The sequence below is a fragment of the Oncorhynchus tshawytscha genome, linkage group LG04 (assembly GCF_018296145.1).
Source record: "Oncorhynchus tshawytscha isolate Ot180627B linkage group LG04, Otsh_v2.0, whole genome shotgun sequence".
Taxonomy (NCBI): Eukaryota; Metazoa; Chordata; class Actinopteri; order Salmoniformes; family Salmonidae; genus Oncorhynchus; species Oncorhynchus tshawytscha.
The window spans coordinates 64,500,951-64,528,113 of NC_056432.1; the positions used below are offsets into that span (position 1 = coordinate 64,500,951).

The 27,163-nt window shown below is 44.5% G+C and overlaps 1 protein-coding gene across 1 annotated transcript in view; it reads left to right on the forward strand.

Annotated features, from left to right (window-relative positions):
* Positions 1–27,163, forward strand: part of LOC112249184 (disintegrin and metalloproteinase domain-containing protein 10-like) — a 106,597-nt gene that overhangs the window by 74,594 nt on the left and 4,840 nt on the right. The window contains exons 4-15 of the mRNA XM_042321061.1: positions 7,281–7,439; positions 14,683–14,783; positions 15,451–15,618; positions 19,422–19,514; positions 21,439–21,622; positions 24,707–24,870; positions 25,110–25,293; positions 25,529–25,679; positions 25,827–26,010; positions 26,126–26,234; positions 26,399–26,619; positions 26,837–26,963. Coding sequence (XP_042176995.1) covers positions 7,281–7,439; positions 14,683–14,783; positions 15,451–15,618; positions 19,422–19,514; positions 21,439–21,622; positions 24,707–24,870; positions 25,110–25,293; positions 25,529–25,679; positions 25,827–26,010; positions 26,126–26,234; positions 26,399–26,619; positions 26,837–26,963 — 1,845 coding nt within the window. The remainder of the gene's footprint in view (positions 1–7,280; positions 7,440–14,682; positions 14,784–15,450; positions 15,619–19,421; positions 19,515–21,438; positions 21,623–24,706; positions 24,871–25,109; positions 25,294–25,528; positions 25,680–25,826; positions 26,011–26,125; positions 26,235–26,398; positions 26,620–26,836; positions 26,964–27,163) is intronic.

Below are 27,163 nucleotides of genomic sequence, written 5' to 3' on the forward strand. Positions count from 1 at the left end.
AAATGTTCCTTTTCTCCCCAATTTCATGGTATCCAATTGTTAGTAGTTACTATCTTGTCTCATCGCTACAACTCCCGTACGGTCTTTGGGAGAGACGAAGGTCGAAAGCCATGCGTCTGCTAAGATCCTATTACAGTGATGTCATAATAGCACCGCTCATTTGCTGTGCACTAGCTAGATTTCCATCCAATTGGAATATTTCATGCAAATATTCAAAAATCTGGATGAAGAAAATGTGCAATTTCCCGACAGTGGTGTGTTTCCACCAAACATACTTGTTGCAGATAAAAATCTGTGAATTTAAGTTTTCATGTACCAAATAAAAATCTAAAGTTCAATGTAGTGATGCACCGATATGACATTTTTGCCCTATACCTATACCTATATCTAATATTTTCCTTGCTAAAACAACAGATACCTATAACCGATATTTCAAATTTTAGCGGCCTTTTTAAGCATTCTAATACAGTTAAATAGTTAAAACACACACATGGACGCAGCGGTCTAAGGCACTGCATCTCAGTGCAAGAGGCGTCACTACAGCCTTTCGTTCGAATCCAGGCTCTATCACATCCGGCTGTGATTGGGAGTCCCATAGTGCGGCGCATAATTGGCCCAGCGTCGCTCAGGTTTGGCTGTAGAAATATATACAGTATGCCTTTACTCGCATAAAAACTGTGGATGGAAACGTGGTTACTGATAAGTTTAATTGCCGGACTCACTCTGGCTTACATAGGGAATAATTAGAATAGTCAGAAGATGATGTTCATGTTTACCGAGGCCTTGATGTATGACAGAGAACCTTAGGCTTAACTAAATCAAATCTAAAACCTTGCTCCCCCCCATTATTTTTGTATGTGGACAGTTTCCATTCAAGAGATGATACGCTGCAAGGAACACGTAATATTGTCCTCAAAGACCATGTTCCCAAGCTTGATGAGCTTTTTGGCAGTTGCTAATCTTCAGAGAAATAGTGGTTGTGTAATCATCATGCAATCACGCTTCAGCAAGCAAGGCCGCTTGCCAAAGGCATAATTGCTGCAATAACAAAGGGTTACAAAAATGTAATACTGTAGAATACTGCAATTAAGGATAAAGATTGCACTCAGAGTTGAATTGCAGTAAGTGGCAACATCTCTTCTCAACCCTTTTCTGTCTAATACAATGCCTTCCGAAAGTATTCATATCCTTTGACTTATTCCACGTTTTGTTGTGTTCCAGCCCGAATCAAAAACCTATTAAATACACACAATGACAAAATTTCACATCCCTGAGTGTCACGATCGTCTGAATGAATGGACCAAGGCGCAGCGTACTTAGAGTTCCACATGTATAATAAATATGAAACTCACCATAAACAATACATTCGAAAACGAAAAGTGACGTTCTGGGCTGCTCACAGGCAGCTACACAAAAACAAGATCCCACAAAAAAACTGTGGGAAAAGGCTGCCTAAATATGATCCCCAATCAGAGACAACGAGAGACAGCTGCCTCTGATTGGGAACCATACCAGGCCAACATAGAAATGAAAAAACTAGACTACCCACCCTAGTCACACCCTGACCTAACCAAAATAGAGAATTAAAAGGATCTCTAAGGTCAGGGTGTGACACTGAGTCAATACATGTAATAATTACCTTTGGCAGGGCTTATAGCTGGGAGTCTTAAAGAGCTTTTGGATTGTACAATATTTGCACATTATTTTGTTTAAAATTCTTCGAACTCTGTCAAATTGGTTGTTGATCTTTGCTAGACAGCCATTTTCAAGTCTTGCCATAGCTTCTCAAGTCTGTGACTAGGCCACGCAAGAACATTCAAGGTAGTGTTGGTAAGAAAACTCCAGTGTAAATTTGGTCTTGTGTGAATTTGTCTCCCAGTGTCTATTGGGAAGCAGACTGAACCAGGATTTCCTCTAGGATTTTGCCTGTGCTTAGCTCTATTCCCTTTCTTTTTATCCTAAATAACTCCCTAGTCATTGCCGATGACCAGCGTACCTGTAACATGATGCAGCCACCACCATGCTTGAAAATATATAGAGTGATGTGTCGTGTTGGATTTTCCCCAAACGCTTTGTATTCAGGACATGAAGTTCATTTCTTTGCCACGTTGTTTGCAGTTTTACTTTATTGCCTTATTGTAATCACGTTTTGGAATATTTGTATTCTGTACAGGCTTCTTTCTTTCTTTTCACTCTCATTTAGGTTAGTATTGTAGAGTAACTAAAATGTTGTTGATCCATCCTCAGTTTTCACCAATCACAGCCATTGAACTTGAACTGTTTTAATGTCACCATTGGCCTCATAGTGAAATGCCTGAGTGGTTTCCTTACTCTCCAGAAACTGAGTTAGGAAGGATGCCTGTATCTTTTGTAGTGGCTCTGTGTATTGCTACTAGCGATGCACATACATGACATTTTTTGCCTATTACCGATATCCTATATTTTCCTTAAAAATAAATGAAACCGATACTAAACATTTTTGCGGACTTTTAACTTTTTAACTGTACTAGAATGCTTAACATGCACATAGACACAGCAGTTTAAGGCACTGCATCTCAGTGCAAGAGATATCGCTACAGTCTCTGGTTCGAATCCAGGCTGTATCACATCCGGCCGTGATTGGGAGTCCCATAGGGCGGCGCACAATTGGCCCAGCGTCTTCCGGGTTTGGCCGGGGTAGGCCGTCATTGTAAATAAGAATTTGTTCTTTAACGGACCTAGTTAAGTAAAGGTTGCACGCGCACACACAAACACACACTGACCAAAAAGTTATTTTGTTGGCATTTACGTATGTCCCCATTACCAGTAAAACATAATCAAAACCTATTTATTTCACTTACTTGCTGTGCTGTTTCGTTGTTCATTTGTTTAGTCGTTTCATTCTCTTCCAGGATTTCATCATACATGTCAAGCAGTGAAGTTTCAGCTCTGTCTGTCCGTGGCCTCTCTTCCACGGTGCGCACTGTCGCTGTGTCTATTTCCATCTTGTCCAGCTGTGTATGTAACATTTTGAGGGCAGGTTGGTATCTATGAGGGTGCCATGTTTACGGATTTAGGGTTGTACCTGGTAGGTTCCTTGATAATTTGTGTGAGATTGAGGGCATCTAGCTTAGATTGTAGGATGGTCGGGGTGCTAAACATATCCCAGTTTAGGTCACCTAACAGTACGAACTCTGAAGATTGATGGGGGGAAATCAATTCACATTTGGTGTCCAGGCCACAGCTGGTAGCTGAGGGGGGCAACAGTGACAAGTGGCAACAGTGAGAGACTTATTTCTGGAAAGGTGGATTTTTAAAAGTAGATGCTGAAACTGTTTGGGCACAGACCTGGATAGTATGACAGAACTCTGCAGGCTATCTCTGCAGTAGGTTGTAACTTTGCCCCGTTTGGCAGTTGTATCTTGACGGAAAATGTTGTAGTTGAGAATGGAAATTTCTGAACTTTTGGTGGCCTTCCTAAGCCAGGATTCAGACACGGCTAGGACATCAGGGTTGGCGGAGTGTGCTAAAGCAGTGAGTAAAACAAATTTAGGGAGGAGGCTTCTAATGTTAACATGCATGAAAGCAAGGCTTTTACGGTTACAGAAGTCAACAAATGAGAGAGCCTGGGGAATAGGTGTGATGCTGGGGGCTACAGGGCCTAGATTAACCTCTACATCACCAGAGGAACAGAAGAGGAAACGATTGCCAGGTCGCAGTTGCAAATGAGAACTTGTTCTCAACTGGCCTACCTGGTTAAATAAAGGTGAAATAAAATTAAAATAAAATAAAAAAGAGGAGTAGAATAAGGGTATGGCTAAAGGCTATAAGAACTGGTCTGGTCGTCTAGTGCTTTGTGAACAGAGAATGAAAAGGGCAGATTTCTGGGTGTAGTAGTATAGATTCAGGGCATAATGTACAGACAAGAGTATGGTAGGATGTGAGTACAGTGGGGGTAAACCTAGGCATTGAGTGACAATGAGAGCTTGCATCTCTGGAGACACCAGCTAAGCCATGTGAGGTCTGCCCATGTGTGGGGTGTGTGATAAAAAAGCTATTTAAGGCATGTTGAGCTGGACTTGTGGCTCTACAGTGAAACAGAACAATAACTAACTGAAACAGCAGAAGACACTGCTCTATCCACACAGCAGACATTGTGGGCTCGGTTAGGAATGCTGTGTTGCACGTGTAGCTCCTAAGCTCCTACATTTTTTGTGGCGTCATTACGTCATGTACCTACATTATATAGGTATGCACGTCAGCTTTGACATCGGTTTTGCACATCGGCATTAAACTAGACATCGGGCCAGTGTCGATGTTGCCATTTTTAGCTAATATCGTCCGATTCCGATATCTTCACCGATATATCGTGCATCCCTAATTGATACACAATCAAAAGTGCAATTTAATAACTTTCACCATGCTCAAAGGGATATTCAATGTCTGCTTTTTTTTCTTCCAATCTAGTATTAGGTGCCCTTTGTGAGGCATTGGAAAACCTCCCTGGTCTTTGTGGTTAAATCTGTGTTTGAAATTCACTGCTTGATTGAGGGACCTTGCAGATAGTTGTATGTGTGTGGTACAGAGATAAAGTAGTTGTTCAAAACTCATGTTTAACATTGTTATTGCACACAGTTGGTTCATGCAACTTATTATGTGACTTGTTAAGCAAATGTTTACTCCTGAACTCATTTAGGCTTGCCATGACAGAGGTTGAATACTTATTGACATTTCAGGGTTTCATTTTTAATTAATAAACAAACCTTTTAAAAAAACTTAATTCCACTTTTACATTATGGGGTATTGTGTGTAGGCCAGTGACCCAAAAATATAAATGTAATCAAATTTAAATTCAGGCTGTAACTCAACCAAATGAGGAAAAGGTCCAGGGGGTGAATGCTTTTTGAAGGCACTGTACATCTCCGGCGTTGTGTGTTGTGTTAAATGCAGTTGCTCATCAGTTGGCCTCTGCCTGATAATCGAAGAACCATGAACTGGAGGTAAATAGGTCATATCCCAAGTTCCATTCTCCCTTGAGTCCCTTTCTCCTCCACCTGTAGCTAATAGCTCTCTGTACTGGGATGGGAGAAGAACCCATCTGCTGGTGAAGTACTGTGAGCTAGAAGAGAGCCAGAGACCAGACCTCTATTATGTGTGATCAGATGGGCCTATACATTCATTTTCTCATTTGCCCCTCATAAAGACCAGCAGACTCAACTCTCCTTACTTTACATTAGCCCACTTAGCACTTTGGGGACCAGGCATATTCATGAACTAAATTAGGTGGTTACCTTGGTCCCAGTCTACTGGAATTCCCATAATTGGAGTGAAGCTGCTTGTTTCTGGACTGTATTAGGGTTTCTGATTAGGTACAAGGGTAAAGAATATTCCATTTCCACTATCTATACGGCCATATTAACCCAGCTCTCATTAGTGTTGCGTGTTCTTTTCTCTCATTCTCTGATACAAAAGTCTTGTCAGTTGCCCTTGGGAAGCGCCGTATTCTCCTGATTTAAACTAGGAATTATTAGTACTCCCTTTGCTGAGGCTGTGAGGGTATCCGTGTCTGAGTTCTGAGCTCTCCTTGGCACAATAATCAGACTTGATCCATATGTGCGCAGAGGATGGGTCTAACCCCTCTGCACTGGCCTTTCATTCCCAGATAAAGGGCTTCCTTTCTGGGAAAATGCGCTGTGCCTTCTGGAGATCAGAAGGGGGAATCTGTCCCTGAAATTATATCAAAACCATAGTGCCCTCTTTAATGTTACCAAGAGCTGCCCAGTATAAAACAACAGATTCAATTGGTCCTCGCTCTGATCTCCAAGCTGTCCGTGGGGAAAGTATTATTCATGTATTATTATGAAGGAAATGGGACAGCAGAAATTACACATGAAGTCATCTAAAGTGACAGTTATTACTGTCAATGAATGGTCTCAGCATAGCTCAACATTCCTTTCCCTAGTATCCTGCTGATTTTGTTTAGATGGAGGTAATCTAGTTTACAGTACAGTATTATTTTGAGCAAACACCTCGGTTATTGATTGTGGTTTCCTATTACTCTAATCTAATATGTGCCTAATGTACAGCAGTAGCATTAATGGAAAGCATTTTCTGTTTTTCTCACTTTCAGTATCAAAACTGCTACAAATACCAGTTAGTGTCCCAGTGTTTTCTGACAAACTGCATGGCTAGGGCCTGAAAAAAACAAACAGAGAGGACTCTGGGCCCTTGGAGCACAGACAGATATTTAGGGAGAAAGAGCTGGATGCTCCATGGGACAGCTGTGTGTTCTGCTGCTCTCGTTATCTCCAGCAGGAGAGCAGAGCAGACAGCCCCCAGCGGGCCTACTGGGCCTCTTTCCTCTGGAAACAGAAACCTAACTGGGGAGAGAGGCTGGCTGGCTGGTTGGCTGTGTTTCTCTGTCTACGCTAAACTGCAATGGTCCCTCAGGATAGCTATGAGACAAACGCTCCAACATTTTCGCAACCAATACAGAACTGAGGAGAGCAGCAGATAAAATGAAGTTGGGCTTCCCTATCCTGAGGAAAACAAGTCTTATTCTCTCCCTGATTTAGTTATCTTCTCCCATTGAGTTGCCAGTCATCTGTCCTTTTCAATTATATCCCTCCAGAGTCTACATTTTTTATAAACACAGGTTTAATTGGGAGTGGGAGTTTTTCTTCCAACCTGCATAGCTGCTGATGGAAAAGGTTTTTCAAGGCTCTTGCTCTTGACAAACACTGAATTAAAAACCCTTCCTTTTCGTCGGCCAGACTTTCTCTGTCTGGTTCAAAGGCGGATGATGTTTAATAGACTCTGCTATGCCCTGACAGCGTTTTGTTTTATTCCCTCTTACTCCCTTTATCCTTCTTTCTCACTGGTTCCTTGATTCTTCAAGCTTTAGTTGTGCCTTTTGCGTAAGAAACTATTCTTTGGTTTTCCCTGACACTAACCAGAGTCCAAGCTCTTATTACTAAAGTCATTATTTGTCTGATTTCAAGGTCAGATGAGGGGAGCAGGGATGAGTCTTTATGATCCAGACAGACCGGGATATGTTTCGTTCCACCCTGACTCTGTCCAAGACGGTATTCCCCCCAGGAACAGCTCACGGTCTACCATCTGCTCAATGTCTAGAGCTGTGTGTGTGTGTGTGTGTGTCCTTATGATGTTCTGTTTGTCAGCTTGCATTGGTCTGTATGTTTTGAGTGTTTCTCTCACACGTTGAGCATAGACTTTCTTCCTACCCCCAACTGACTAGAGTTGAGTTGACCACCCTTCCTGACCTTGTCCTTCTCCTCCAGGTGAGAAGGGAACTTTGACCCACGGCTCGGTGGTGGACGGCAGGTTTGAAGGCTTCATCCAGACCCACCAGGGCATGTACTACGTGGAGCCTTCGGAGAGGTACCTCAGAGACAAGGACGTGCCCTACCACTCAGTCATCTACCACGAGGGGGACATCAGTGAGTATACTTGATTCACTGCTCTCCTCTACCAGTCGCCCTGCAGGTCTGCTGAAGTAATGGTGCCAACATCACAGCACTAAAATGAGTTCTACCTATTACATTAATGACAGCCATATTTTATAGACTTAAAGGACATGTTCTTTAATGCTTTTGCTATATTGATTCAGACAATATTGCCCATATACAGTATGACTCTGGGTGTGCGTATAAGTGTTGATAATTTTTTAGGGATCTAGCTTTAGAAATTAGGGGTTCATTATCCTATTCAGCAGTTGGAATACAATTTTGTTCCAAATAACACATATTTTGTGCAGGCAAAGATGGTTATTATTGGATACACAGTGGATGGCTTGTTAACACCACAGTATTGTCAGTGTTATTCGCTTTGAAAAGCCATTTCTTCCGTCATGAGCATGAAATGGATTGAATTGGCTGTAGCAGCTCTAAATAGCTTTACCATGGCTGTGCTCTTTTTAATTACAGTTGTGTTCAGCCACTGACAGCAATGACTAATCCATGCTGGCTCGTCTGTCCCAGCTTTTCTCTTTCCACCTCTGCTACATACACATCCCACCCTATCATTGAGAACAGTAGGCGTCACACTGTGACAGGACAGGGACTTTAGGTAGTGACACTGAAAGGCGATTCTCTGCTCTAGGTATTTCTTGAGAGCAGCGATATGGACGATGATGGATGGATGAATGTGTGCCTAAATGGGCTGAAGGATGGGGGGGTGGGACAGGACAGGTTTCTCTAGGCTTGGAGGTAAGGTCTTCAAGCCTGTGGAGTGCATACTGAGCAGAGTGGAGGTCTACAGTTCAAGTACAATGCAGAGCTGTCAGAGGAGAGGTCTATCCAAGGGGAGTTTACATTGGGCATTTAGCCAGGAATAAGGTCAAGTTAAGGTCATGTCAGATGAACTGTGGAATGAGTCTGAGCCAGAGGAAGGGGAGCTGAGGAAGGTTGCACTGGGACACTGTGGCAAGACACACACACACACAGGGGTTTGGGTTAGGCTGAGCCCTGATGATTGATGTGGAGTCAGGATGAGACACCAATTCCAGTGCCAGGGAGTGAGTGATCTTCCTTAGCAACCAGCCCACCAATTCCAGGTTGATCTGAGGTGTGGGTGTGGGCTAAGTTCCAGAGACCACTGACCCCACTCCCATCCCAGTACAGGCCAGAGAGCAGCCCCCTCAGGCAGGCAGGGAGGAATCAGCATGGAGGCCCACCCTGTGTTACTTGGCCCTCTTTTCCTCAGATGGGTCTGATTCACAGCCAGCCTGCCTGTTGACACACAGGCACACCCAGCCCAGCATGAGCCTGCAATCAGAGAACCTTTCTCTCACGCTTCGTCTCCACAATGTAGGCCTACTCTCTCTTTCTCCTTTCCCTTTTCATTTTCTATGTATGTATGAGGTGTCAAGAAAGCTTTCACCTATTCCTCCTCCCATCCCTCTCTTTCTGTCTGTTTATCTGAGAGTGTGAACAGAGCCTTTCTGTTCCTCTTCCCTTTCTCTGTCTCTCAGTGTCATCTGAACCCCTCAATAGTACTGTAGGGCTTGGTGACTGCCACAGTACCGGATTTGAGGTAGTTATGCCCTACCTATTATTTGTGCTCGTCACATTTTTCTTCTTCTTTCCTTAGCAGATCATATTGCCTGAGACATTACATGAAGGGCCCCATTTCATATTTTTTCCTTCACTACTCTGAAGTGAATGCCGATGCCCCAAATAGAGATTTTCTGTCAAGTCATGCTGCCGTGTGAAGTCCGGTCATAGCACTGATGGCAGCTCTCTTATAAAGACACTCCTACCTCATTTGTGCCACCAGGCCCCATTATGGGTTAACATGCTCCACACTGCCTCCTTGTGGTGCATCATATTTATATTTGCATAGCGTGTCATGTTATCAGCAGTTGAGTCATTTATTAATCTGACTTTGGCTACATTCCTATGACACAATGAAGTATCAAATCCATATTGATACAAGGGGACTGGATAAAGACAATCTTCCATTAGACCTGTTTGAGAACTTCATTCCATTTACGTTTTTGTCATTTAGCAGATGCTCTTACCCAGAGCGACTTACAGAAGTAATTAGGGTTAAGTGCCTTGCTGATGCTGCATATTGTCAGATTTTTCATCCTTGTTGGGTCGGGGATTTGAACCAGCGACCTTTCGGTAACTGGCCCAAAGCTCTAACCGCTAGGCTACCTGCCGCTGCATCCCACTCAGTGTAACATTCAGGTTTCAGCAGTTGTTTTAGTCAAACTGCTGTTCCTGGGAATGTGTCTTTATCAACCCATTAATGAGTCTCTCCTCACAGATATCCTGTCTGCACTTGGATGTTTTCAGACATCAAAGACACACTTCAAATACTCTTCAAACAGGTTCATTTTGTGGCGGAGGCTTTTTTTCCTTGAAGAAACTGTGGCACCTAATTTTAGAATTCTCTTTCCTGTTGAAGCCGGGGTTGGTGAGCGAGAGGAAGGACAAATGGTGGAGGGATGGAATGAAGAATGAAAAGGCGTGACTGACTCTGTGACTCCCATTTCCACCGGCTTTCACAACTTTGCCTTTCTTCGCTTCTTGTTCGCAAAGGCCTTTTGATTAGCATCTGAATGAGAGGGCATTCACTGCAGGGACAATGACAGCCTTCTGTCTGGAAATAGAGAACACATTGTCAGGGCAGAATGTTTTGTTGTTCGGTCAATCCAGTCGGTCCAGTACAGAGCCATTCTCCTCAACTGACAACGGGGGACAGGTTGACCCTGAGCCCACTCTCTCCCCCTCCAACCGGTTGACCTGACTGCCCACTAGTGGCGCTTTGTGTTGACTCATCATATGATATGCAAAGCAGAATGCAAATGAACTGCGGTCAGTCAATAGTGCTGTAAGTACGGCCAGGCTTTAAGGAACACCATTCTGATCCTGCAGCACTTATCTTGACTTTGAATAAAAAAGCGAAATATAAATAAAATAATGTGCCAAAATAATTCCTTTACCACTTTTCTGCCATCGAAGAGTGTGAATTAAAATGTCTGTTTGTACAAATTTGTCTGAGGAGAGGAGGTTATGAAGGTTGAGGGAGTGTGAAACGCTGGCTGAGTGTATTGTTTACTTGTATGTCGCAGAGCTGTGTGTGTGTGTGTGTGTGTGTGTGTGTGTGTGTGTGTGTGTGTGTGTGTGTGTGTGTGTGTGTGTGTGTGTGTGTGTGTGTGTGTGTGTGTGTGTGAGTGCTTTTGTTGGGCCTGAGTTTGTGTTCTTTGGGACTGAGTGCGTTTTCCTCAAGTTTTGAGGTGTATTTGTCGGCACTGTGTTCTCATTACAGCGATGCGTGTTCTTTAGGACTGTGTTTCTGGGAGCTGAGTGTATATGTTCCTTGAATTTCCTTGGGGAGAGTGTGTGTGTTCCTGTGTGCCGGTGTGTGATAAAAGGAGGTGAAAGCGTTGCTGTCGCTGGCAGACAGAGTGACATGCCCGTTGGCTTGTGGCGGTGGCATTTCTGCTCCCGTCATGCAGGCTGGTGACCGACAGGTTAATTTGGGAGGCTTATAACAGTAGCTCTGCTGCGCCATGTCCTCCCAGCACTGCCAGACTCAGCCTGAGGGCTTTGAGGACTAACCACTCACGAAGTCTCACTCACAATACGTCTAAATGATGCCTATAACGACTTTGAAGAATAGGACTGTGTACTGAGTGTTATGTCTTTGGAGTCCATTTAATATATATATATATTTTTAATCTTATCTTCTTGTAATAAAATTTGTATTTTTTTTTCGCCCCTTTTTTCTCCACAATTTCATGATATTCAATATATAGTTATGATCTTATCTCATCGCTGCAACTCCCCAACGGGCTCGGGAAAGGCGAAGGTCGAAGGTCGAGTCATACGTCATCTAAACATGACCCGCCATGCCGCACTGCTTCTTAACTCCCGCTCGCTTAACCTGGAAGCCAGCCACACAAATGTGTCGGAGGAAACAACGTGCAACTGAAGTCAGCTTGCAGGCGCACAGCCCACCACAAGAGGTTGCTAGAGCGCGATGAGCAAAACCCTCCCCTAACACAGATTACACTGGGCCAATTGTGTGCCTTCCTATGGGACTCCCGGTCACGGCTGGCTGTGATACAGCCTGGGATCGAACCCCAGGCTGTAGAGATGCCTCAATACTGCGTTGCAATGGCGTAGACTGCTACACCACTCGGGAAGCCATTTGGAGTCCATTTCTATGCCAGTATGTTGTGGTGGCTCAGGTTGTGATGGATGTAAGAGTGCTGATTGGTGTAGACTAAATGAGATGCATACATGTACTGTAATTACATTATCCTAGTTGTAGGATTGATTGTTTACTGGTGTGTGTTTTTGCTGTGATTAGGGGGGCTTTCGCTATTGACTAGAGCAGTGGCATCGACTGTGTGCTGTGTACATTAGGGAAAAGATGCAGTGGAGAGAGGAGACCTCTATTGAAGCGTACAGTCAGCGTTATTGACTCCATCTCACTGCATGTTACTATCTGGGGATAACTTGGGGAGAGAATAATGTCTCTGCTAGGAACTGATCACAGAGCAGTCTGACCTGACCTTGTTTTATTAACAGCACATTGTACAGTAACGGCCTGATTGATTGATGGCATATGCATTCAGTTATTCTGTGTATTCAGGGTTGTTGTATTGCGGTGTATAGGTTAAAACATTCAAAGTGCTGAGTGTGGGATTGTGCTGGCCTGTGTTTTGAAGTCCTGTCTCAGGTATCTGAAGCAGAGTAGGGAGGGCATGTTGCCCAGGGGAGGGAGAGGTGGCTCTGTTATCCCAGAGTCCTCATTAGTGACAGACACACACATACACACACACCGCATCTTCCTCCTCACCCTGCTTGCTCTGTTATGCTGCCCGCTTAGACAGCAACAGAGCTGTCAGGCCTGGTTGACACTGCACCATTCCCCAGGCCCAGAGAGCCCCGGCTGAGGCCCCTGAGTTCACCTCACTCTGCCCAAACTCAAAACAGCATATCCATATGTTACTCTGCCTACCTCCGTCTCCCGCATAATAAGGGTCAGAAGTTTTCCATGGTCGCGTAACCTAACCAGGACAGAGTAACTGCCTACTTCCCAGTGTGTCCTCCATACCTGTTCCCAACCCTGCGTCTTCGTCCTGGAACAAATGGCTTTGTTCTGTAGAGACTAACATCAGACAGAGATGGCAGAATTAGTTTGCTGTGAATAGATAAAGCCAACTAGAGAAGAAGTAGAACGCCCTGTGTTATTCTGTTGACTAAACACACAGCCGTAATTGGAGTTCGTTAGCATTCACGCCTGCTGTGAAGGTAAAGAGTGTAGATTACAAAAACCCATTATAAGAGTTTTCAGATTTCCACAGGCAATTAGGACTCTTTGCTAAGTTCTGTGTCCCTATGGTTTACTCATTTTCATTAGTGTTTCACTGTGCAGTTCTGTGTTCTGCATAGTGATCGCTGAGCTCATTCTACAGGGGAGCTCTGTACTATGGTGAGACTGCTTGTTTATTGGCTCATTTAGGAACAGGATGGTGATGACAGGGAGGGTGCTCTCCAACTTGCTTGCTGGCTGCTCTTCAATGGGTGGCATCAGAGCAGAGTCAATAGATTTGAATTGGATGCGTTAATCAAAATGATGTTCCGTTTTATGAGAAAATTGGATCTGTGCACCTGCTTTAGGCAGATGCCTGTGAACAAACTTTGTTCTTGAAGATCACCATGTTAGCTGGGTTGTAAAGTACCCCGCTCTGTGTCTGTTTTTACTGATTTGGTCCCATGGGGAATGCTCCAGCAGCCAGCCAGTCCACCGAGGGACACAGCACCACATGTTGTTCTAGGCAATGGCATTATTTTTCTGCAGAGGGCAAGGACACGGTCACTGCTTAGATGTAGGTTTAAATCTGAACTCTGTGGCAAAATCTGTGGTATCTCAGACCGTTCTTTGACATTTATCTGTGTTAGTAATTGTGAAGGTGTATTGCTGAATACTGGACTTTTATGGATACTGTAGTTGCAAGTAGTAGTGTTGCTCCTTATTGAGTCTGAGCCTCTGGCAGAGGAAGGTAGAGGAAAGTCGAGCAGTGAGTGAGTCAGTGACATGTAATTTGGGAGGAAGACTGCTTTGTTATTCTCCAGCCTGGAGAAGGAGACGCCAGCGGTGAACAGAGGCTTATTCTTTCAGTTAGCGTAGACGGTATGTGTGTTAGGCCTTGTTACACACACACACACACACCGAGAGCGAGAGTTATTAACTACAGCTTCTTTCTGTCCTAATGAACATTGACATATGGTGCTCTGATATCTCCACCCTCAGATGAATGTTGCTGCTAGAGATAGTAAGGTTATTATACTGGTACATTTTAGAGGGCCTTGCATAGAGTAGAGGAGGTTATACTGGTATGTTTTAGAGGGCCTTGCATAGAGTAGAGGAGGTTATACTGGTATGTTTTAGAGGGCCTTGCATAGAGTAGAGGAGGTTATACTGGTACGTTTTAGAGGGCCTTGCATAGAGTAGAGGAGGTTATACTGGTATGTTTTAGAGGGCCTTGCATAGAGTAGAGGAGGTTATACTGGTATGTTTTAGAGGGCCTTGCATAGAGTAGAGGAGGTTATACTGGTATGTTTTAGAGGGCCTTGCATAGAGTAGAGGAGGTTATACTGGTATGTTTTAGAGGGCCTTGCATAGAGTAGAGGAGGTTATACTGGTACGTTTTAGAGGGCCTTGCATAGAGTAGAGGAGGTTATACTGGTATGTTTTAGAGGGCCTTGCATAGAGTAGAGGAGGTTATACTGGTATGTTTTAGAGGGCCTTGCATAGAGTAGAGGAGGTTATACTGGTATGTTTTAGAGGGCCTTGCATAGAGTAGAGGAGGTTATACTGGTATGTTTTAGAGGGCCTTGCATAGAGTAGAGGAGGTTATACTGGTATGTTTTAGAGGGCCTTGCACAGAGTAGAGGAGGTTATACTGGTATGTTTTAGAGGGCCTTGCATAGAGTAGAGGAGGTTATACTGGTATGTTTTAGAGGGCCTTGCATAGAGTAGAGGAGGTTATACTGGTACGTTTTAGAGGGCCTTGCATAGAGTAGATGAGACCACACTATGGCTGCTATTGTGTATAACCTTTTTCATTCTCATTCTAAACAGGTTTAGCCTGAAGCTGAGAACCAATATTACTGGTAATATGGTTGAGCTCATATTGATGGTTTCCTCTTCTCCTCCCAGATTACCCTCATAAGTATGGGTCAGAGGGGGGCTGTGCTGACCACTCAGTGTTTGAAAGGATGAAGAAGTACCAGGCCTCGGCTATGGAGGAGCCTCTCAAGGTGAGCTGATAATACCCCACTGTGAAACCAACTCTATAGCTATACAGCACTCACCAATACTGTACAACAACGTTCCGGACACAGTACTGGAGGACCATACAAACCACCTCACATCTTCTTGCTCCATGGTAAAATAACAGTTAGCATGATAAGGAAACATGGAAGTGATTAAGTCAAACTTGTTGTTGGAGCTGTAACGAGAGCCAGATGTATCTTATTGTTCCCAGGTTCTTATCCCTTTCAGGTCTGTGGAACATTGGATGACTGAGTAGAGTGATGTCACAGATAATTTGTCAGGGTGAAGAGTTGGTGTTCTCTCTTCCCAGGGATGAGTCAGACCAGACCAGGGGTGTGTCAGGAAATGTTTCCCCATGTTCTGGAAGACCTCCTCCCTTCAGAAGCCAGGGCCCTCTTTCTCCACATTTGAAGACATGGGATTTTTTCCTGACCAAAATGGCCGAAATCCTTACACATTCCTCTTAGTCACCTTCTCATGTAATTTCTTAGTCGTGGGCTCTTTTTTTTCAACCTCCCGCTTCCCACTCTCAATCTATCTCCCCTATCTCTCTTCTTCCAGCTCCCCTCATTCCACCTCACTCTCCATCACATCCATCTCTCCCTCCTAGTTGACTAATGGTAGTTGTTCCTCTGGTTGTTGTCTCTGCAGGAGCCCAGCAGTGTGGTGGAGGAAGAGGAGAGGTCCCATGGACATGGTCCGGTGATCCTGAGGAAGAAGAGAGCAGCTCAGATAGAGAAGAACACCTGCCAGCTCTTCATCCAGACTGACCACCTCTTCTTCAAGTACTACGGCACCAGAGAGGCTGTCATCGCACAGGTACTGAGGCTGTACACACACTAGGGCTGTCCCAGACTAAAAAAATATATTGGTTGATCGAGAGTCATCTGTTCTTTCAACTATTCTATTGGTCTACATTTTAAAAGTGTATTTTTCCATATATAGACACACCCAAGGTGTTTGAATAACATCAACTATATGCACTGAGCTTGTCTGATGCTTTAAGCTCACTGTTTGATTAAATAAATAATACACACAAATGACTCGGGAGCCCGATGGCCGTGCTGTATTAAAATGAAATGACAGCGGGAGCCTGTGTGACTGGTGCGCGTTGTCTCGCTCTCCTCCCTGCTGCAGCGAACAGGCACCCCAGCACAGCAAGTGTTTATCGCTGCTGTCTGTGCTGAAGCTGCAACATAATTACAGCCATTTCCTGTCTTACTTGTTTCTGACTGAGGTTCTGTAACCAAAATACCTCATTTGTTTAGGAAAAACATCTCTTTAAGTAAAACATGTATGCAGTGCATGCACTTGATCAATAGGGTCTGACCTATAACCTATTATAATCACATCACTATATTGGTTATAACAAACTCTGAACGCCATAACATGTGACAGCAAAATGGATGAGGAGGACATGAAAAATAAACTCGAAATGGGGGATGTTTACTGGTTGCGTAGGAGGGAAAAGGAAAGTCAGATGTGTGGAAGACATTTGACTTAGCCGTGGAAACTATTGAAGATAACGATAAAGGAGGATATAGGAGCAAGCTCTGAATGAGTATTGTGTGGCAAACATGTGCTGTTGGAGTACAATATTATACTTTTTTCCTGCCCATTTGGAAGTGTAAACAACACTATATAAAATTGAACAGACTCTGGTATTACTTATAACGGAAAAAATTGCAAAGCCTTTATTACAGCATAGCAAAGATTGAAAAACAGCCGAATTTGTGATATTGCGGGATCGATATGACAACAGCCAGTGAAAGTGCAGGGCGCCAAATTCAAACAACAGAAATCTCATACTTAAAATTCCTCAAACATACAAGTATTTTACACCATTTTAAAGAAACTTGTTGTTAATCCCACCACAGTGTCCGATTTCAAAAAGGCTTTACGATGAAAGCACACCATCTGATTGTGTTAGGTCAGTACCTAGTCACAGAAAAACAGCCATTTTTCCAGCCAAAGAGAGGACTCACAAAAAGCAGAAATATTGATAAGATTAATCACTTACCTTTGATGATCTTCATCAGATGACATAGGACTTTGTGTTACACAATACATGTATGTTTTGTTCGATAAAGTTCATATTTATATCCAAAAATCTCAGTTTACATTGGCGCGTTACGTTCAGTAATATTTTGCTTCCAAAACATCCGGTGATTTTGCAGAGAGCAACATCAATTTACAGAAATACTCATAATAAACATTGATAAAGATTTGACTATTATACATGGAAGTTTAGATAAACTTTTCCTTAATGCAACCGCTGTGTCAGATTTTTTTTAAAACTTTACGGAGAAAGCACACCATGCAATAATCTGAGTACAGCCTTTAGACAACAAAGCTGCCAAAAAGATACCCGCCATATTGGGTAGTCAACATTACTCAGAAATAGCATTTTAAATATTCACTTACCTTTGATGATCTTCATCAGAATGCACTCCCAGCAATCCCAGTTCCACAAAAAAAAATGTTTTGTTCGATAAAGTCCTTCATTTATGTCCAAATACCTCCTTTTTGTTTGCGCCTTTAGTTCACGAAACCAAATTCACGACGCGCAGGCCAGATGAAAAATAAAAACAATTCCATTACAGTTCGTAGAAACATGTCAAACGATGTATGAATCAATCCTTGATTGTTGTTTTTAACATAAATCTTCAATAATGTTTCAACCGGAGAATTCCTTTGTCTTTAGAAATGCAAATGAATGCAGCTACCTCTCACGGGAGCATGCCTGAATGAGCTCATGGTCTTCTGGCAGATCTCTTACTCAATCAGCTTTCATTCTCTCCTCCTTCACAGTAGAAGCCTCAAACAAGGTTCTAAAGACTGTTGACATCTAGTGGAAGCCTTAGGAAGTGCAATCTGACCACTTACACTATCTTGGATAGGCAAAGAGTTGAAAAACTACACACCTCAGATTTCCCACTTCCTGGTTGGATTTTTTTTGTCAGGTTTTTTTGCCTGCCATATGAGTTCTGTTATACTCACAGACATCATTCAAACAGTTTTAGAAACGTCAGCGTGTTTTCTATCCAAATCTACTAATAGTATGCATATCTTAGCTTCTGGGCCTGAGTAGCAGGCAGTTTACTCTGGGCACCTTATTCATCCAAGCTACTCAATACTGCCCCCAAGCCATAAGAAGTTAACCAGGTAGGCCAGTTGAGAACAAGTTTTCAGTTACAACTGCGACCTGGCCAAGATGAAGCAAAGCAGTGCGACACAAACAACAACACAGAGTTACACATGGAATAAACAAACATACAGTCAATAATACAATAGAAAAAAAGTCTATATACAGTGTGTGCAAATGAGGTAGGATATGGGAGGTAAGGCAATAAGTAGGCCATAGTGGCGAAATAATTACAATTTAGCAATTAAACTCTGGAGTGATAGATGTGCAGAAGATGAGTGTGCAAGTACATACTGGGGTGCAAATGAGCAAAATAAATAACAGTATGGGGATGAGGTAGTTGGATGGGCTATTTACAGATTGGCTATGTACAGGTGCAGTGATATGTGAGCTGCTCTGACAGCTAGTGCTTAAAGCTAGTGAGGGAGATATGAGTCTCCAGCTTCAGTGATTTTTGCAGTTCGTTCCAGTCATTGGCAGCAGAGAACTGGAAGGAGAGGCGGCCGAAGGAGGAATTGGCTTTAGGGAAAGGCACCAATTCAACGTCTTACTGAAGATTATGTTTCAGAACCGTGGACAGCACCTGCTATCCATCGCGGGAGAAAGCGCATTTATGTAATATTATTTAATTATCAGTGTTGCGCCATTATTCTTACTTAGTATAGCCTTTTTACAATTTCAGTATCACGTCTTAGAGGGATGGACTGTGCCATCCCAGTGGCTTCCGCAATGGATTAGTCCGCTGAGACCAGTGCGAATCAGACCGGTGTCTTGTGCACCATTAATTATTTTGATCAATTTTGCAACTGCTCGACTAATGAAATCTCGGTCGACCAACAGCCTATCGACCAAACAATCAAATAAATGGGGTCAGCCCTAATACACACACACTCTGAGTCATGCAGCAGTGGGAAACCAGGGCCTGCCCTTTAATTCCGCCAGGAGAAATGGATTACAAACAGAATAGTGTTTGTCTGTGGGTCTGATCAGTTGTTGTTGTTGGCTTCCTTCCTTCAGCCAGCCCGCCCAGCATCGCAGACATGTTCCTCCTGACTGAGTTCTATAGCCTAACAAATCAGATGCAGAGGAAATGCTGCCTTTCACAGGGGTCCAGTTAAGGGAGAGACTAGCTGATTCAAATGTAATTTCTGTGGACACTCACTCTCCCCATAGGTGAGATAAAGAAAAAAGGTTCAGTGTGATGAAGTAAATGTGTACGTTAGGATTGTGGTTTAGCTCTGTGACTAGAGGCTTGTCTATAGGATGGGCTGGACAGTGTGGAGCAAGTCATCAACAGATTGATTCCAATTGGCTGAACACAGTGATTCTGTAGTTAGAGATATTATTCATGTGTTCATTGGTGGGCTAACAGACATGTCATGTCTTTAATGCCATGCTATGATTTATCTGATGTTCTCTCTGCAGTGCAGTTGTTCCAGACTTCTCATAATCTAATGGTGACTGTTTTATTCTCTAGATCTCCAGCCATGTCAAGGCCATTGACTCTATCTACCAGGGTACTGACTTCCTAGGCATCCGCAACATCAGCTTCATGGTCAAAAGGATCAGGGTGAGTTTGTGTTCAAGGTTGGGGGGTGTGTGGATGGTGAGCACCACTATTTGTCTCACTCATCAGTATTCCACCACACTCCAAGACCTAATAAATCCTTAAAATCCTTAGGTGAACACCAGCTGCCATTTAAAGTAGGGAGCTCTGGGCCCCATTCCAAAATCAATTCAAAACAACTCACAAAAGGTTTCTCTGGGGCCAAGGAGCTGGCAACTTTTTAAGTAGAATGATTTCTCTATCTGTCTAAAGCCTTTTCCCACTCTCTCTTCAAACACACATTAACATAGTTACCTTTAGCAATGATTATAGTGATGTAGACACAGTGGCCTTAGTTTGAAGTCTCTTCTTCAATACCCCAGAGACCTGTTACTGTAGGCCCTCCGAACAAAGCTCCCGTCTGTTCCTGTCGTGTGTGTGTGTGTGTGTGTGTGTGTGTGTGTGTGTGTGTGTGTGTGTGTGTGTGTGTGTGTGTGTGTGTGTGTGTGTGTGTGTGTGTGTGTGTGTGTGTGTGTGTGTGTGTGTGTGTGTGTGTGTGTGTGTGTGTGTGTGTCAAGGTTTCTGTTAGTCGGTAATAGCCTGCTTTTGGCCCTATTTTATTTATTTATTTTGAAAGCTGATAAATAAAATTGACGCCGGTCAATTGTCCGGGAGAAGAAGAAAAAAATCCCATTTGTGAAATAATGCTTGTTTAGCCTATTCATTTATGTTAATACCAGTAGATGTAAATACAGGTTAATTTGCATAATTTAGTGGAATTAAATTGGCACTTGTGTACAGTATATTAGTTTTTTATGGATATCTTATTTATCACACGCCTACAGCATACAGATACAGAGCCTTTGAGTGTAAAATCTGTCAGAGCGCGAGAGCTGCTGCTATAGCATCTCTAACAGTAAATGCTTAGGCAACAGAAGAACACAACTTCATCAGCGCGTCACACACCTCTTTGCAATGAGCTGGAGGCAGTATGCACTTTGAAAACATACTTAATTGTTTGAAACCTGAACATTTTAATACATATGAGGCATCTCTTACCTTGCTTCAAAGTAGCCGAGCCAAAATCAGACCATATCCGTGGAGACAATTATTTTATATCAACTTTATTTAATTGTCCAGTATTCCAAGGCACAATCCTAGTCATATTAGCAACCCATGCTAGTTGTTGCATATTACATCTCCCCTCTTTCTAACGGATATTTTCTCTGTCACATGAAACTGGTGAGCTTTTTCCTGCTAATTGCATTATGGAAGGAACATTCACACGCAGCCTACTGCCTTGTGCGCATTGCTGCGTTTTATAATGTAAATAAATACATTTCAACATTTTAAGCTAAACGTTCTGATCTGTTGCATCAGACTCATTGCTTTTTCTTTTTATTCTCTGTCCCAGAGTCTGTTTGGAATAGGCTATTTCTTTCTCCACAAGCTGACCAACAGAATAGGTAACCTTTTCTACTATGAGGGATAGTAGGTTGACAAAAGCTAGGGATTCTGCTGTTCGTCACTGGTCTTGTTGGCTGAGGAACAGTACATGTTATTCTAACATCAGAATTCAGTAAGAAGGAACTCACATTGTTGCATTCTTGACTTGCATGTTCTGTTAATATGAATTAGCATAATCTAAATGTAATTTCTGTCATTCTGAGCACTGTGGGTGGACGCCTTAATCAGGTTACACACCCAATGCATATGGGTCCGGTAAATTTCTCAAATGTCCGATAAATTAAATGCTGCTGGTCAAATGTCCGGTGTAACATTTTCCAAATGGAAACCCGTGTGTGTGTGTGTGTGTGTGTGTGTGTGTGTGTGTGTGTGTGTGTGTGTGTGTGTGTGTGTGTGTGTGTGTGTGTGTGTACATAAGCATGTATGTGTGATTACCTACTCATGACCTATTCAATGAGCCCATTCCTCTCCATCTCTTCAGATAAACACGACCAGTGATGAGCGGGACATCACCAATCCGTTCCGCTTCGCTAACATTGGGGTGGAGAAGTTCCTGGAGCTCAACTCAGAACAGAACCATGATGACTATTGCCTGGCCTATGTCTTCAGTGACAGGGACTTTGACGACGGGGTGCTGGGCCTGGCCTGGGTCGGAGCTCCTGCAGGTGTGTGCGTGCACACACACCAATTGAACTTGTGTTTTTATGCACTCATTTGCATAAAAACTGTCAGGGTAGGAATTCAGTCGAGAATTAAAACAAGAAAACTGAGAATAGTGGACATTTATGCTTCCTTAAAGAGTAGGAAGGTATAGCATCCAAGAAGTCACCCAAGTGACCAGTGGTCTGTGAGAGACTCCCTGGCTCCAGTATCTCTAATGGGATCGCTCCATTGTAAAGAGGAGAGGAAGCTAAAGCTGTGCTGGAGGTTCCCTGCTCTGCCCTCTGAGTACCTGCAATCTGCTGATGTTTATCAGAACACTCAATGAACCTCAGTATGTCCATTAACCCCAGCACACGCCCTCTGATAAGCTGCTCCATCTGTCAGTGCAATATCCCTACTTTCTTCCCCCCCCCACCTCTCTCTCGTTCCACCAGCATGTCTGTAATTTAATTTTCAAGGCCGAGGAGGACTGGATTTGCTAAGGCATCGTCTCCACGCAGTTTCCACTTGAAATGCATTTTAAGTTGTTGAGTTTTTGCCTACTCAGCATGTTTTGTGATTTCCGCTTTCTCCCTCCCTGGGTGTTTGTCAAAACTGCAGCGTTCTCCAAACAAGGTTCACTCAAGGACAAAGGAGCTACATACAGAGTCCTTCTCCTGAACAAAGTTCATAGACGTTTGTAGAATGTGAAACAGTCGAAGGAGATGATCACACACCCCTCTCTATAGCCTGAAGCTGGGTCTCCCTCTGGTTTCCACCAACCCCATAGTGTCAGTCAGTCAGTAGTGTGGACTGTGAGAAGGGAGAACTCAATGAGACAGCAACAGCACACAGACAGAAATGGTCCTGTCTCTCTCTCTCTCACACACACACACACACAAACACACACACACACACACACACACAAGTAGGCTAAACAAGTACAGGCTCAACACCTCTGAATGAATGATTCACACTAGAAAAATATGAAGTTGAGTGTGACTGGAGCGGTGCGCTGTCCAGTGACAGGGGTGACCCAGGGCTCTCCAGTGACAGGGGTGACCCAGGGCTCTCCAGTGACAGGGGTGACCCAGGGCTCTCCAGTGACAGGGGTGACCCAGGGCTCTCCAGTGACAGGGGTGACCCAGAGCTCTCCAGTGACAGGGGTGACCCAGAGCTCTCCAGTGACAGGGGTGACCCAGAGCTCTCCAGTGACAGGGGTGACCCAGAGCTCTCCAGTGACAGGGGTGACCCAGAGCTCTCCAGTGACAGGGGTGACCCAGAGCTCTCCAGTGACAGGGGTGACCCAGAGCTCTCCAGTGACAGGGGTGACCCAGAGCTCTCCAGTGACAGGGGTGACCCAGAGCTCTCCAGTGACAGGGGTGACCCAGAGCTCTACAGTGACAGGGGTGACCCAGAGCTCTACAGTTCTGGTTGACGGGTCATAATCAGATAGAACAGGAGTCCATACAGATGCAGGCTGTGCCTAGTTCAGGATATCCTCACAGTAATAATCAAGAGGTAGAGAGAGTGGACAGTACTGTAGTTGAATCCCAAGTTCACATGTTACTGCTATAAGTTTCTTTCAATGAGCAGCAGCCCCAGAGATCAGAGTTCAAGCTGTGTTTTCCTTAGTGAGGGTTAAATGAAGGGTCAGTGTCAGTTGGCCCAGGTATCGTCAACATATCTTGATTAACTTCTAACTCACAGAACCCAAGATGAAAAACAATGACAAACACTAGGAATCAATACAGGCAAATAAGCAATGTTCTAAGCAGGCTGAATCGATCTGGGTCTGTAGAGCTGTAGAGGGAGGCTGTGGGCTTGTAGAGAAGAGATCTGCCTTGAACGCTCCAGTGGAGTGGACTGACAACAGACTGCTACTAGAGACACCAGTCAGGCCTGGGTAATGGTTTTCTTAATGGATTTGATCCATTACCACACTCATAAGTGGCTTCAATGGAGGCATTCCTCATACACGCAACACACACACACACACACACACACACACACACAAATATGTCCCTATACTGTAAAGTGCTTTTGTTTCATGTCTCTGTGTGTCTAAAAGCTGTTGTAGTCAAAGGTGTGGCCTCCTTATGACTAAGCGCACAGGCTATTCTCAGATAAAGATGTCGCCACTGCCTGGTATTCCAGCAGAGCCCCAGTCCTCCTAGCCTGGCTGGTTAGAAAATAGAAATCCTCTAGTCCACAGTTGTAGGAGAGATTGGACCTTACTGCAACTGGGATTTCCACTTCTCTCTCCTACACTCTCTCTCTCTCTCTGTACACCCCCCCACCCCCCCCATACACACACATATACACACACTCTGTGATCTCAGACAGGGCAGTGTTGAGTGTATAGTGCAGGGGGAGCCTAGAGGCAGACCGGTAAATATACCAGCTGAATCTGATAGTACTGTAGGGTGGGACAGAGAAGCTGTTCTGACTCAGCTCTGTCTGCCACTGCTCACTCCCACTATCTGAGCTGACTTTAAACACTCCCTTTAAACACAATATGAAACTATTCAATCAACTATTCAATCAAAATCAGGTTTCCCAAATAGATTGAGAAAAATCTAAGTGTCAGTATGCTCCACACTTGCACTTTACAGCTAGCTGGCCATGTCTGTCGATGTGTGTGTTCCAGACAGTGCGTTTCTCTCTTTGAGAATGGGTAAGTGAGCATGTTTAAATTGGCATTCTCAGTGACTGTGGTGCAGCGCCCTTCAGGTCCCCTGCTGTGCCCGAGCTGCCACTCTCCCCCTGCGGGCATATTCAGCACCACCTGGCTGCTTTGCTGTCTGTGTCTCTGTGTCTCACCTACACGGGTGGCCACTGGGCCCAAATGCCCTCTGCTCCCCTACAGTAGCAAAGATCTCTGCTTATTCACTCCAGGCAGTGTATCAGGTTTAATTTACTCCAATAAGAGTGTTACATCATTTCACTGTCACTTGTGTCAGAGTTGGAAATAGTACATCCTCAATGCCATGTAAATCCTCACTATGGTCCTGTTAGTTTGTTGGGTGGGATACAGTGTGAAAGACAGAATCCTCCATGGTGTGTACTGTATGTGATCTTGATGAGGGGTTTTACTGTGTTCTTAGGGAGCTCCGGAGGTATCTGTGAGAAGAGTAAGTTGTACTCTGATGGGAAGAAGAAGTCTCTGAACACCGGCATCATCACGGTGCAGAACTACGCCTCCCATGTCCCCCCCAAGGTCTCCCACATCACCTTCGCACATGAGGTTGGACACAACTTTGGCTCTCCGGTGAGTATTCTGTCCTGGGCCTTGTCTGGTTCTAGTCTGGTCTTTTATCTCAGTGCACAGCACAAAACAGATCATTCTGCACATGCTAATCAGTTGTATATCACTTTGTTGAGATTCTCACTATAGGATGTGTATTGGTTTAAAGTCCCAGTAGTGGAGGAGTCTATGTTAACGCCCTCCTGAGGGAGGAGAGGGATGCTCATTGGCTCCCTATGAACCTCTTCCCTATGGTTTGACAGCATGACTCTGGGACAGAGTGCACCCCAGGAGAGTCCAAGGCCCAGGAGAAGAAGGAGCAGGGGAACTACATCATGTACGCCCGGGCCACATCAGGGGACAAGCTCAACAACAACAAGTTCTCTATCTGCAGCGTGAGGAACATCAGCCAGGTCCTGGAGAAGAAGAGGGGCAACTGCTTTGTGGGTAAGTGCCGTCTTTCTGAGGTTGTGTGTGTGTGTGTGTGTGTGTGTGTGTGTGTGTGTGTGTGTGTGTGTGTGTGTGTGTGTGTGTGTGTGTGTGTGTGTCCGCACATGCACCTGCGGGCATCCATCTTTGCATATGCAAAGGAAGTGTGGGTGCGCTTGTCATTGGAATGGACATCCAAGGTTGTGTGTCCTCTACTGCATCTCATCACTCCTTCCTGTGTGTGTTTGTGCAGAGTCTGGCCAGCCCATCTGTGGTAATGGTCTGGTGGAGGCAGGGGAGCAGTGTGACTGTGGTTACAGTGACCAGTGTAAAGACGAGTGCTGCTACAACGCCAACGAGGCCGACGGCAACAAGTGCAAACTTAAGCCCGGCAAAATCTGTAGGTAGGTGGCCAATAATGTACGACAAAATGTTGTTGATTTTACGGTTAGTACTGTTGTAGTATTTATTGAATATAGTATTCAACTTGTTTCTGTTTCTGCCTTAATAAAAAGGAAGTTGAAGCTGACTTGGTGTGTGTTCTGTGTCAGCCCCAGCCAGGGTCCCTGCTGTACACCGACGTGCAACTTCAAGGGCTCCAATGATAAGTGTAGGGACGAGTCAGAGTGTGCTGAACAGGGCATGTGTAACGGAGGCACTGCCCAGTGCCCCACCTCTGAACCCAAAGCCAACTTCACCGCCTGCCATGGAGAGACACAAGTCTGCCTCAACGGGGTATGGTCTAGCTCTCTGACCAAACTTGTGTTGAAGTGCTTTAAATCATGACAATGGAGCATAGCTGACACTCACCCTGTTTTTCCCTTTCCCTCTCCACGTCTCTGTCGACCAGGGCTGCTCTGGCTCCATCTGTGAGAAGTATGGTCTGGAAGTGTGTACCTGTGCCAGTATTGAGGGAACAGACGAGACTGAGCTGTGCCACGTCTGCTGTCAGGAGAGAAGTAAGTGTCTGTTATTTACCTGTTACCACTATCACCGGCTCATTATTGGCCATCCGTCCCAATATGACATGCATCTTAAACCACCAAGACCCTACAAAGACTGGGACTGTCCTGTTAGCAGTGACCTCACAGTGGTGTGCCCCGTCTCCTCCCCCACCCTGCAGTGAAACCCGACACCTGCAGCAGCACGGGCTCCGAGAAGTGGGCCCGCTTCTTCAGCAAGAAGATCACCACGCTGCAGCCAGGCTCCCCCTGCAACGACTTCAAGGGTTACTGCGACGTGTTCATGAGGTGCCGGCTGGTGGACGCAGACGGCCCCCTGGCCAGGCTAAAGAAAGCCATCTTCAACGCAGAGCTCTACGAGAACATCGCAGAGTGGATAGTGGTTAGTGTCCCAGGCCCAGCCAATGTCCTAGTTCTACTGTAGTTACCTGTGTTGTTCAGAATATTAGTTCACCCTACTGCTGTAACTGTCGCTCCCGTTTGCATTAAAACAATTTCAGGAGCTAAATACATCTCAATTTATAAAATGTTCTTACCAGTTTCAATATGAAAGTTGTCAGACACTGAAAAAATATGACTTGGCATAATCTGTGTTCCAGGCTCACTGGTGGGCAGTGTTGCTGATGGGCATTGCTCTCATCATGCTGATGGCTGGTTTCATCAAGATCTGCAGTGTCCACACACCCAGCAGCAACCCCAAACTGCCCCCACCCAAGCCACTGCCAGGTACGTTACGCCTCAACACTGGGGGGGAAACATATCTCCCCAGCTAGACTGAAGATGTGGGGAAAACAAAATAGTCATAGTGTAGTATAGTGTAGCATAGTGTAGCATAGTATAGTGTAGCATAGTATAGTATAGTGTAGCATAGTGTAGCATAGCATAGTGTAGCATAGTATAGTGTAGCATAGTATAGTGTAGCATAG